Source organism: Cololabis saira, chromosome 2 (genome assembly GCF_033807715.1).
Source record: "Cololabis saira isolate AMF1-May2022 chromosome 2, fColSai1.1, whole genome shotgun sequence".
Taxonomy (NCBI): domain Eukaryota; kingdom Metazoa; phylum Chordata; class Actinopteri; order Beloniformes; family Belonidae; genus Cololabis; species Cololabis saira.
The window spans coordinates 31,994,073-32,006,372 of record NC_084588.1 but is presented as its reverse complement, the minus strand read 5'-3'; the positions used below and the strand labels follow the sequence as shown (position 1 = coordinate 32,006,372).

The 12,300-nt window shown below is 36.0% G+C and overlaps 1 protein-coding gene across 1 annotated transcript in view; it reads left to right on the top strand.

Annotated features, from left to right (window-relative positions):
* The first annotated feature begins 692 nt into the window (after positions 1–692).
* Positions 693–12,300, top strand: part of mtmr10 (myotubularin related protein 10) — a 28,903-nt gene continuing 17,295 nt past the window's right edge. Inside the window, exons 1-4 of the mRNA XM_061743471.1 lie at positions 693–1,145; positions 6,097–6,157; positions 11,305–11,441; positions 11,861–11,933. Coding sequence (XP_061599455.1) covers positions 1,092–1,145; positions 6,097–6,157; positions 11,305–11,441; positions 11,861–11,933 — 325 coding nt within the window. The 5' untranslated portion in view covers positions 693–1,091. The remainder of the gene's footprint in view (positions 1,146–6,096; positions 6,158–11,304; positions 11,442–11,860; positions 11,934–12,300) is intronic.

Genomic DNA, 12,300 nt, shown 5'->3' with positions numbered 1-12,300 from the left:
TTGCACATTATGTAAAGATGCTCTAAAGTGTAATAAGTCAAAATGTTGTTAATTACACATTATCCCACCTTTTTAAAAAGGCTTTTATGTAAACTGCATTGTTTTAAGTTATTTTATATTTATTTTTTTCATGTATTCTATGTATTTTATTGCTCTAAACAGTTTTTATTCTGTATAGCACTTTGTGACAAATGTCTGTGAAAAGCGCTATATTAATAAACTTTACTTACTTATGCGAAATCAAGTTAAACCACAAATATAGGAAGAAAAAATAAGGTCACAAGCTCTAAGGTAATCCTCGCGATGCCTCATGGGAGTTGTAGTCCAAGATTAGTGTAGTCTCTGAACCTTAGCAAAATAACCGTTTGATTCCTGAGGTGAAACCATAATCAACATTTACTTCCACTGATAGTAGTAGATACTAACCTAGTTAATAAATTGGTGTAATGGACCGAGTGAACTCGTCCTGTAAAGTTGGTTTTATGATTATTATCCAAAGTGTGTGCAGCCAGCTGAGCGGCGGAGCCCGGAAGCAGGGCGGAACCTCCGCATCAACATGGCCGTTAAAGGCTGATTTATGGTTCCGCGTTACACCAACGCAGAGCCTACGCCGTAGAGTGCGCGTCGATGCGTACGCGCCGTAGGCTACGCCGGAACCCTACGGCGTAGGCTCTGCGTCGATTTAACGCGGCTTAAGTACTCCGCAGCGTTAGGCACTGCGTTTGCTGAATTAGTTGGACTTTGAGGAAGTCGGCGAGGGGTTCCCAGCGCAGTAACAGGTGTAAAGAAAATGCAGACCAGTAAAGGACGCTTTGGTGTTTGTGACAGCTTGGTCTCGGCGCGGGAGCGACGTTTATAAACTTAATTTACTTTACTTTGCGCTAGCTAGCTAGCGGCGCTAACGCGGACGTCTTAACTTTTGTCAACTTTTGTCAACGTCGTTTGTTTCTGGTCGCTGGTCGTAATGGGGAAGTGTACTTGCTCGTTCAAGCTGTGTAGATGAATTTAGTGAAGGCGAGCGAGTGTAATTAGGTGTTAAAGTTGTCTCCTCTCCCCCTCCCTGGGTTAGTAGAGTATCAGCAGGACTCACCATGTTCTCTGTCAAACCCCTCAAACCAACGTTCAAGTGCTATCTGCCCTCACAGGTACGGTCCTCTTGCTCTTTACACACATCATTGAAAAGATAAAAACAAACTAAAGTTTACCTAGTCAATGTCATTACATAAAATAGAGCTATCATTTGTCTATTTTTGTCTATTTGCTGTACAGTGAGCGAAAATAACCAGTCAAATTAATTACCTGTCTTTTTTTTTACCTGACTTGGCATATAATTGCAGCATATAATTGCAGTGTACACATGAATAGTTCTTAACTTGTTGACTGCTTGCTTTGTCTTTTTATGTTTCTAATTGAAAATTGATTGTATTTCTTTTATTTCCTTTCCAATTGTTTTGTTGTTTGTTGTTTTTTTTTTCATTCATTTATTTTATTATTTTTCTTTATTTTTCTTTTTTCTCCCCCCCATTCTTGTTATCTTAATATTTTATTGCTCTCTATTCTTTTCAAAAGCTGCCTATGGTAGGCTGACCATATTTTGATTTTCAAAAAAGAGGACACTCAGCCCGGCCACGAGATAGCCTACTCAAAGATTCGTTATCATTTTAATATATTTAAAGTTTATATGTATGGATATAATATTCAGTTATATTACAAAATAATATCTCTCAAAGACGGAAATTCAGATAGGCTTCTCAGAAGTTACTCAACTTTTTTATTATGTCTAAAAAAAATAACAGTTACAGTCAGTACTCTAATTGTAAAAAAAAAATCAGGGGGGGTGGTGGATTTTATCATATGGGGACAGATCATTTGTGCTGATTACAAATAATATAATATATTACAAATAATAGCAGTGACCAAAACACCTGCAGAAATACTGCAGGAATGACATAGCAGCAGTTAAATGCAGCCTTCTGTAAGCTTTAAATATCCACTGAGCTTACATCAAATACATCAAAACACAACAATAAAAAACAGTTTTCTGAACGTATCAATATGACTCTGTCCTTCACAGGATAAGTAAAATGGATCACTGCAAAAACTCAAAATCTTAACAAGAATATTTGTCTTATTTCTAGTTAAAATGTCTCATTTTAGTAAAAAAATATCTCATTACACTTAAAACAAGACTCGTCACTAGAAAAAACAAAAATTTCACCTGTTTCAAGTAGATTTTCACTTGAAATAAGTAGAAAAATCTACCAGTGGAACAATATTTTTTTTGCTTGTAATAAGAAGATAAATCTTGTCCCACTGGCAGATTTTCCTACTTATTTAACGTGAAAATTTACTTGAAACAGGTGAAAATGGTCAAATAAGTTATTTAAAACCACATTCATTGATGAAATGACATAAGGGATGGAAAGGGGGGATGGCAGTTTTACAGGGGGGATGATTTTGACCGTTTTTATTTCAGGGGGGATGCCATCCCCCCTCATCCCCCCTCAACTCCAGTACTGATAATACATATAATTGCAGTGTACACATGAATAGTTCTTAACTTGTTGACTGCTTGCTTTGTTGTCTTTTTATGTTTCTAATTGAAAATTGATTGTATTTCTTTGATTTCCTTTCCAATTGTTTTGTTATTTTCTTTTCTTTTTTTCCCCATTCTTGTTATCTTAATATTTTATTGCTCTCTATTCTTTTCAAAAGCTGCCTATGGACAAGTGTTGCGAATTAGCACTTGTGCTAAAACACTTAAACAATGCATCTGGTTTGTCCAATGTAATTGCTATGTCCATATCAAATAAACATAAATAATAGTAATAATAAACCTGATTCTGAAGCGTTTATATTTAATACTCCAGACACAGAGACAGTTTCTTTCGCCCAAGCTGTTGCTCTGATGAACTCTCAACACTCATAGAGTCTCAGAGTAATCAATCACTGTATAATAATAATAATAATAATAATAATAATAATAATAATAATAATAATAATAATAATCACAATCATATGCTGTAACAATGCACCTTTCAACAACCATGTCCACCTCATACGACTGCACCTTTATGTTTAATTGTGTATATGTTAATAAGAGCTGTCATTTGTCTATTTACTGTACAGTGAGCGAAAATAACCAGAGTCAAATTCCCTGTCTTTTTGAGCTGACTTGGCTTATAAACCTGATTCTGACTTTCAGCTGCTATTTTTCTGAGGGGAACCATCAAAGTTTTACTAGGCTACATATATGTTTCTGTTTGTTTTTCTACACATAATTGAAAAGCTTTAAAAAAAAAAGTTAACCCAGTCAATGTCATTACATAAAATAGAGCTGTCATTTGTCTATTTACTGTATAGTGAGCGAAAATAACCGAGTCCCTGTCTTTTTTTACCTGACTTGGCCAATAAACCTGATTCTGATTCTGAAGCGTTTAATACTCCAGACTCACAGTTTCTTCCCCCAAGCTGTGGCTCTGATGATCTCTTACCTCTTATCACTCAGAGTCTCAGAGTAATCAACCACTGTGCAATAATAATTATAATAACCACAATCATATGCTGTAACAATGCACCTTTCAATAACCATGTCTACCTCATACTGCTGCACCTTTATGTTTAATTGTATATATGTTAACATTAGAACTGTCATTTGTCTATTTACTGTACAGTGAGCGAAAATAACCGAGTCAAATTCCTAGGGCTGTGCGATTAATCGATTTTAAATCTAAATCGGATTTATTAATCACAATCGATGTTAAAAAAAGGAAAATCGGAAAATCGATTTTCCTTTTTTGCAGCTGGCTGCATTACAGACGGAGCTCGTCTAGTCATCTTTGTTTGGTCAAGAAAATTGTAAATGTTGTCACTTTACCAAACTCAAGGAGGATTTACAGTATCTTTCAATTGCACTTCATTCCCAATAGGGAAATTTGTTTGCTATTTTTCTTTAAAAATAAAGATAAAATATTTGAAACAATTTATTCCATTGTCTTTTGTAGTTTTACCAAAAAAAACGAAATCGAAATCGAAAATCGGGTTTTCAGAGAAAAAAAATCGGGATTTTATTTTTGTCCAAAATTGCCCAGCCCTACAAATTCCCTGTCTTTTTGACCTGACTTGGCCAATAAACCTGATGCTGAAGCGTTTATACTTAATACTCCAGACACAGAGGCAGTTTCTTTCCCCCAAGCTGTTGCTCTGATGAACTCTCAACACTCATAGTCTCAGAGTAATCAATCACTGTGCAATAATAATTATAATAACCACAAATGCTGTAACAATGCACCTTTCAATAACCATGTCCACCTCATACTGCTGCACCTTTCACTGTTTTTAAAATTGTATATATGTTAATAAGAGCTGTCATTTGTCTATTTACTGTACAGTGAGCGGAAATAACCGAGTCAAATTCCCTGTCTTATTCGACCTGACTTGGCCTATAAACCTGATTCTGATTCTGACTTTCAGCTGCTATTTTTCTGAGGGGATTAAAGTTTTACTAGGCTACATATAAATGGGCGTTACAATACAACTTACCGGGTACTACTGAAGTCAAAACCATTTGGTTTCAAAGGTTTTCTCTCTGCTCTAACAGAAAGGTGTTGTGTTATCTAGCTGACATTTCTGATGTGTACTACTTGATAACAGCTTAAGCAAATCCTCTTTGTAAGGTGTGTTTTCATGTAAATAAATGACCAAGTGATATAAATTCCCACAATAATTCATATAGAGAGAAAATTCAAAACTCTGAAACATGACAAATACTGTATATCATATATTAGGTTTTTATTCTTTCATTTCTTATAAATCTTTCTTTAACTCCTCCCAGTAATCTGTCTCAGTGTGTGAAACTGCAGAAACTAGTTCAGGTAAACTCTAAAGAAGCTGCAAAAACTGGTATTTCATTATTGGTAGCCTAATAGCTTGTCTTTTTTTGCATTTGTACATTTTAAGATGTATTTTTATATCTTGTGAAGTTTTATAAAATCACATTTTTGGATCTAATGAAAATATTCTAACCATTGCAAATTAAAAATATTTGGTTGAGCCCTCATGAGTGTAACATTGCAAAAGTAAACGTGCACTTAAAAAAAAAGTTCATGCTGGTGCAGCTATTTTCAAAAGATCATGTCAGATGCATTCATTGTTATGCAAATTTGTAGGTTTTGTACGAACACTGAGCACACTAAAGTGTTTTATCATATTTCGTTTGCTTAGTGTATTTGTGCTTTGTGCTTTGTGTATAGTCAGTGTCAATTTAAATGTCAGTAGATGGTTTGAGTAAACATGTTCCCCTCTATGGCTGCACAATTTGGAGAAATTAAGCTTTAAAATATTTGTTGAATATGATCCCGTCTCTATTATGTCAACCCTCTGGGTGAGTATAGGCTCCTGTATCCCTTGTTTTGTCAACAGGAGTATGTCTTTCTCCATACAGCAAGTGAAAATACTTTTTCATAAAAGCTGGTGGAGAAACCCAAATAATGCCAGCATTTGTCTGGGCAAGGACAAATGTTGGAAGTATTAGTTTCATTTCTATCTTTTTATATATGAAGATATTTATTTATTTTTTTACATTGACATCTGGTGTATTCAGTTGTGGACACTGTCACATGATCACGTGTGCTGATTTTCACTCTTGCACCCCAAATTCTTATGTTGAAGACTTTGACCTCATGGTCATTCATTCTCTTGAATTGCAGATGATTTATCCATTAAGGCACATGCAACTGTCCCAATGTTGACAGACTCACAATATGTAATAGAGTTTGGAGATGCACTGTTTAATTGACTGCTGTGTATACTTTATGTCTAACAATGTATAGGAGCTTCTACCATGACCTTTAGTGTTAATGCAGTATAAACCAAAGCAAATAACCACATAATGTTCAATGTGATAATGTGGTGGCCATGGTTGAATCTCAAGTATGTTTAAAATGTGCAAACTCTGTTAGAAGTACATCCTTATTTCTTATTTATGACTTTTTTTATTTATTTACTTATTTTTGGCAATTCTTTTTAATCTCAGGAGGGAAAAGGGGTTTTATTGGCTGACTTGGACTGATGTAGCATGTGTGTTTTCTTTCCTAGACTGATGTGAAGAAAACTATTGAACCACCAATTAAGAAGTTGGAGCCCACCTTACTTCCAGGTGAGTTTGTGGTGCCAGTTATTTAGAAAATGCAAACACGAGTAAATATGTTAACAAACAAGAACCATCTGTGTGATCAAAGACAGGCTAGACATCTTTAGCGTTATGACATTTCAAAGGACAGTATGTTCATACCCAGAATAAAGACAGTATTTATTTGATTTATGCAGCATCTCATGTATTGCAATCATTCTGTTTTTGATCAGAAACATCAATGAAGAGAGGCCTGTTTTGCATTAACTGAAAAGTAGTGTTTTTAGTCAGTTTCCAGATTTTTGTTTCCAGTTCCCGCATCTTGTCCTCAGGGGTTTTAATAAATTTAGTAAGAGCAAAATGGCCAGATCATCAGACTGTATAGGCAGTGGATTATTACTTAAATGAACTTACTTCCATTTTCGGCGCCTGAAAGCGTTTTATTTATTTATTTTTTGGTATTGAAGTAAATACCAACTTAAAACAATTCTTCAATAACACAATCCTTTCGCTGATCAATGTCTTAAAATGTGTCATTCATTCAGTTCAGATTTGAAGGGTACTATGAGATTACAGACCTGGATTAGAATTATCTAGTTTCTCGATAATCTGCTCAGTTCACATCATAATGTATTCACGCTACGTCAGACTTCATCCCTGAAAACCAGCTGCTATGAACTAAGCACTAAAGTCATGGTTGGGAAGGAAGCAGTATACTGCAATCCATCCATCCATGTGGTCCTTAAGAGTCATTTTTGGAAAAATGATTTACTCAAAGACATAAGTTTTTTTTAAATAGATTTTATTTAAGTCTCAGGCAACATGACATTTCTGATTGACCTGTTCTGTTTGATAGCACCAAACGGTGTTATTGTGCAATAGTCTTTGTCATTTTGATTTGTGAGACAGGTGGACTAACAGGTTTTATAATTTGCTTCCTAATTTTTGGCAGTGCATTCTTATTTAGAGCCTTTCGAGGCCGAGCTTTGAAGTGGCTTGTCTGTAGGACTCCACCCTCCTGCCCTATTTCAGTTTAAAAATGTGTGAGGCAAGTTATTTTTTAGCTGGCGTCTTGTCTGTACTCAAATCCTTTTATGATCACGTGAGGAGGCAAAGGTTATATTCTTCTTTAAGGATAGTGTAAAGGCTGCTTGGTAAGACTACAACTGAAATGAAGACTATTATATGACTTGCATGTGTCACAAAACAATGGCGTTAACTTTCCAAACACTTGCAGAGACTTTTGAATGGTTTATTGGATTTTTAGTTATTGTCTTCATTTTAAGTTTTGCTGCCTGTTTTTACACCACACACACAAAACTAACAAAATGTTATTTTAGTTTTGAACAAAGATTTGTCAGTACTGTAAGAGGACTGTGTTTAGGTTTCAATTAAGCAAATAAATAAAAACATTTAAGTCTTTGATTTTCTCTCAAAGAGAAGAAAAGAAACAAATCTTGCTATAAGACACAAAATAGCATATCTGAGAAGTTAAAAATCTGTTCGGCCAGTTAAACCTGTTTTGATGCAAAGGCATATCAACACTTGCTGAAATTTCACCCTGGATATATGTTTTTAATTTGAATTAAAACCCTGGGAACAGCGTCTTTGTTAAACTATTGATTTTACCCTTTGCTTTCACACAGTCCAAGTGCTCAAACTAGGATTAAATTAACTCTGGGACACGTTCAATTTCTTTTATTATTCTATTCGTTGAAATATTATATTGTTCAACTTCACTGCGTTTTCATTGGTCCCAATATTAAATATTTTGTAAAACAAGAATGCTTACCAATACCCAGGACTGACTTAGGTAGGAGCACTGGGTAAAAAATGGGAAAAAAGAAAAACAAGAATTCTTGTTTAAAAATAACCAATTAACTCTTTCAAATTTGAATAACCTTAATTGTTTTGTTGCCAATTTCATATTAAAACTTTGTCTTTGAGGTAGTATATCTGTTGGCTGGTGGTGTTGCAATAATCTGGTTAAAACATTCTAATAAAAACAAGCATTAGTTATGTTATTATTAGTCTATATATTGTATTTAGTGACTAAATTAAAATATGCAAAACTTGAAACAAAGATGCCTCGTCTATGGGCAGAACATTTTATGCTAAATGTAGTTTTTATTTAAGAAAGGGGGAAAAATACCACATTAAGTTATAATATTGGGGGGCGTCGGGGGATCGCAATTAAATTATGTGCAAAATTGTACAGCCCTAAGTATTACCATAGTTTGTATATAACAATGGATGAAGCATTTGTTCAAGTGACCCATTGCTTTCTGAAGAACCTTTCTTTTTTTGTATTAAGTGCATTTGTCTATACATGGGATACACTAATGTTGCTCAGCAAGCTGACGGGAACTTTGCCACCACATGTCAATCAAAGCTAGTTTTGCCTCCAGCTCCTTCAACCGAACCTTGGCAAAATATCTGCAGAGCTGTCGTCAGAAATTTACAGCAGGATATACCGTTAAATGTGTTTACGCAATGGTGAAAACAAAAATGACCATCACGTTTAGGTGACGCTGGGTTAAAAAAAATGGCTGCTTCCATCGCCAAGCTAAGCATAGCGCCCCCCACCCAGAGTTGTCGTGGGTGTGAAATCAAACGATAGTGACAAAAATGTTTTTTCATTAACCAGGATGTAAATATGTTTCTTTTCTAAAGTTGGACATTTTTACATGGGAGCCAGTGGAGAACTCGATTTTGGAGTCGGCCTCTATCGGTCAGTCGTGCCTCAATCAGGAATTTAAAATGGTTGGTGCTTGGTCGCTGCTTTCAAAAGAAAAACGGAGATGCAGGAAAAGTGTCCCACTGTTCTGTCTTGGGATTGTTCAGAAAATGAGGTGGAATGTTGGCACAGATGTCCTGTCTTGAAAGTGCTGTGTGTGCAGTGTTGTAGTCAAGTCATCAGACTCTGAGTCTAAATCCTGTCCCATGTCCTCAGTGTTTGCAACTGAATTGAGTCCAAGTCATGAAGGAAAAGTCCAATCAAGTCCTGTCCAAAAGACATAACTGTCAGCATTTACATTAATCTAAAATCCATTCTAAACATCCCTTAGTAAACATGTCCCTGTTGTTTTGAATAGCTTTTTTTTTCTTTTTGTTTTAAGTGATTTAGGAGGGAAAATCTAAAAAATAAAATACAATAACTTTTTAAAATTAAACAGTTAAACTGAAAGAACAGGTGTACTATTTGCCTCATTTAAATATCAACAGGGCATAACTACATCTTCAGCGATCCATGGTAGCAGCAGGCGAGCAAACTGTAGGTGTTTTTACATTGGATCATCCCACTATTATCACTGGATGATGAACGCGTGTTTAACACGCTTTAGGTAATATAAATGCAAGGCGTGTTATTTGCCATCCCATACCTGAAGTCGAGTTGAGGGGAGAGAAAGCGAGTCGGGAGGTGCTATCTGCGTAACATAACATAAGCTGTGTGGGCGCGTAAAATAACGTCCCTACATCGCCAAGATCTATACGCCATCAGACGGGTGTCATTTTCCAAATGAGGATGTATTAACATCAGGATGAGTGTTTTTTCGCTAGCTTTTGTTTGTGGACCATCCTCTGTGGTTCCGGACATGCGCTGCTTTATGGCGTCCTTGTCCCCCCAGTTACTCATTTCACAAATATTGGCCCTTCCTGTGACCTCCGCTGCTGCTGTTACTCTTATCACACGGGGTATGTAAATGTAAAAGAAGATAATACATTTTACTTTAAACTCTATTTCAAGCCCTGCCCGGACATTTTCTCCTGGCATCTCCTGATTTATTTCTAAACATGATGCATGTATGCCATGAACTGACACCACTTGGGATTGAACATCATGCACAAAATAAAATTGTACAAAATATAGGTATGGCATATTGGGGGGGGGGGGGAGGGGTTGATCTGCAGACTCAACTTTGACAGTCTGAATGAAGTTAATGCACAAGTCCGAGTGCAAGAGTCAACTGTACCATATTTTACAGTTCATAAGCATACCACATTATAAGGCACAATATCAATGAACGTAAGGCGCACCGGGTTATATGGCGCGTAATAAAACTTATATAAAACGAAACAGTCTGGTAGGGTTGTTCAACTCATTCACAGAAACTTTTTTTTTTTTTTTTTTAATTAAATACAGAAAAATACACTCATTTTAAATCATTCGTCTTCTACAAATCCACAAATAAAAAGTAGAGGAGGTAAGCATAGTACTACATACTGTTCTCTGATTAGTCTATCGCTGTGTGAGGTTGGAACAACGTTGTATTCCAACATTTGATTACAAGTGTATTATGATATAGATTTGAAAATTGGTTTTATGCTCAAAACCGTTGGCTTGACGTCTAATTATAGTAAGGTAACATTGACTAGATGTTGGATGATTGTTACTTGCCAGCACTACATAATTAGTTATCTGACGTTGCAACCCATGTTCAACCAAGGACCGACTTTAATACAACGTCCCTGTCTCAGCTGGGAACGGTCCGACAATCAATCAAATAGAAGGAGAAAAATGTTGTCAAAATGACGATATTACGATCGTCATTTTGACAGATTTTTGAGCGCAGTGTACCACATAAAATTGGTTCGAGGTCCGTAAGCTCAACAACAATTCATACATAAGGCACACTTAATAAGGCGCACTGCCAATTTTTTTTTTTAGGGGGGGGGGGGGGGTTCAAGATTTTAAGTGCAAAAAATACGGTGTTCAAGTCACAAATCTTTAAAATTTGAGTCCAAGTTTTCGACTCAAATATTCCAAGTCTGGCTGTGTGAGAGGGGGCTTCTCTTCACCCTGGGGTGTATTTGGGACCCGTTCATGTTGTACCTCACCAGTCACTCTCAGAATGAAGTGAGTATAGAAAGTGTGAGAGACTGGAGATAATTGAAACTTTTTTTGTTACACATCAGACACCAAAATCTACAGAAAGTAAAACGTATTAATTTTCTAACAGTGAATTGATAAAATGTTTTGGTATGTGAGAACTGAAAGCGCTGCTGTGCTATTTCTCAGTAACAGGATGCCAGAAATTGTTGCAGTGCAATGGAAGTACAAATGTCTTTCTCTTTCCTATGCCATTTTGATCTTGAATTTACTAATTGCTTCCTTGGACTTAATCACTAGGCTGCAAGTGTGGCATATCATTTTCTCATCTGGTTGTCCCCAGGAGAGATCGTAGTGAATGAGGCCAACTTTGTGAGGAAATGCATCAGCACTGAAAGCACCCAGGATGACCCTTGGGGAAAGCTGATATGCACCAACTTTAAGGTCTCCTTCCTACCTCAAGATGCCCCACTCAAACAGGTATTTATGTGGCTTTCTCAGTAGTTTACCTAAAATATTGCTTTAATAAAATTTGTAAAATCTTTCAATTAGTTTTTGAGAAAAAAGAAATAGACTTTGTGTGATAACACCTTTTAACTTCCTTTTACAGTACTTGATGTTAACTATTTCAAACTAAATGCATCATTTTGATTTGTGTATGAAACATCGGAACCTTAAACTCAACGCTTTGTTTGAATGCTTTGTGTGTGTCTGCCAATGAGGAAGGAAAACCCACTTGTTGCTATCGCACAAGAAGTGAGAGAATGGACGTCATTTCCACCTATGTGGCAGATTGCTGGCATGATAATAAAATGGAACTTGTCACTTAGTCTGAGGAACACAATACTGCACCGGGGTTATGGTAATAATTCAGTGTCAACGTCCTTTTTTCTCTTCAGAAAACCCAGTTATCCCATCTGCTTCTTGGAGAGCATGACATCCCTCTCACCTGCCTGGAGCAAGTAGTAACAGGTACATCTGGTACTATTTTATTTTATTTAAAGAAGTGGTTATTTCTCTCTTCTGAAAAGCAAACTCACTGACTTCAATGTGTAAAAGATAAATGAGTCCGGTCCATTATCATTAATCTTTAACATCTTGCGTAACTGGAGTCATTAGTTATTTTTGCAGCTCAGCTATTTTATTACAAGTGAAGATGCCAAAGCAAGGGCATTGTTTAATGGGAGTACTGTCCAACTTTGTTATTTTCATGTACACTGCTTGTTTTGATTTTTACAATCGAAAATGGCCATAACAAGTTTTGTTGGTCGGTGAAGCAGGAGCGTTTGTATTTGAGCTGTGTATGTCTATGTGATATATGAAAAATCATTGCACAACT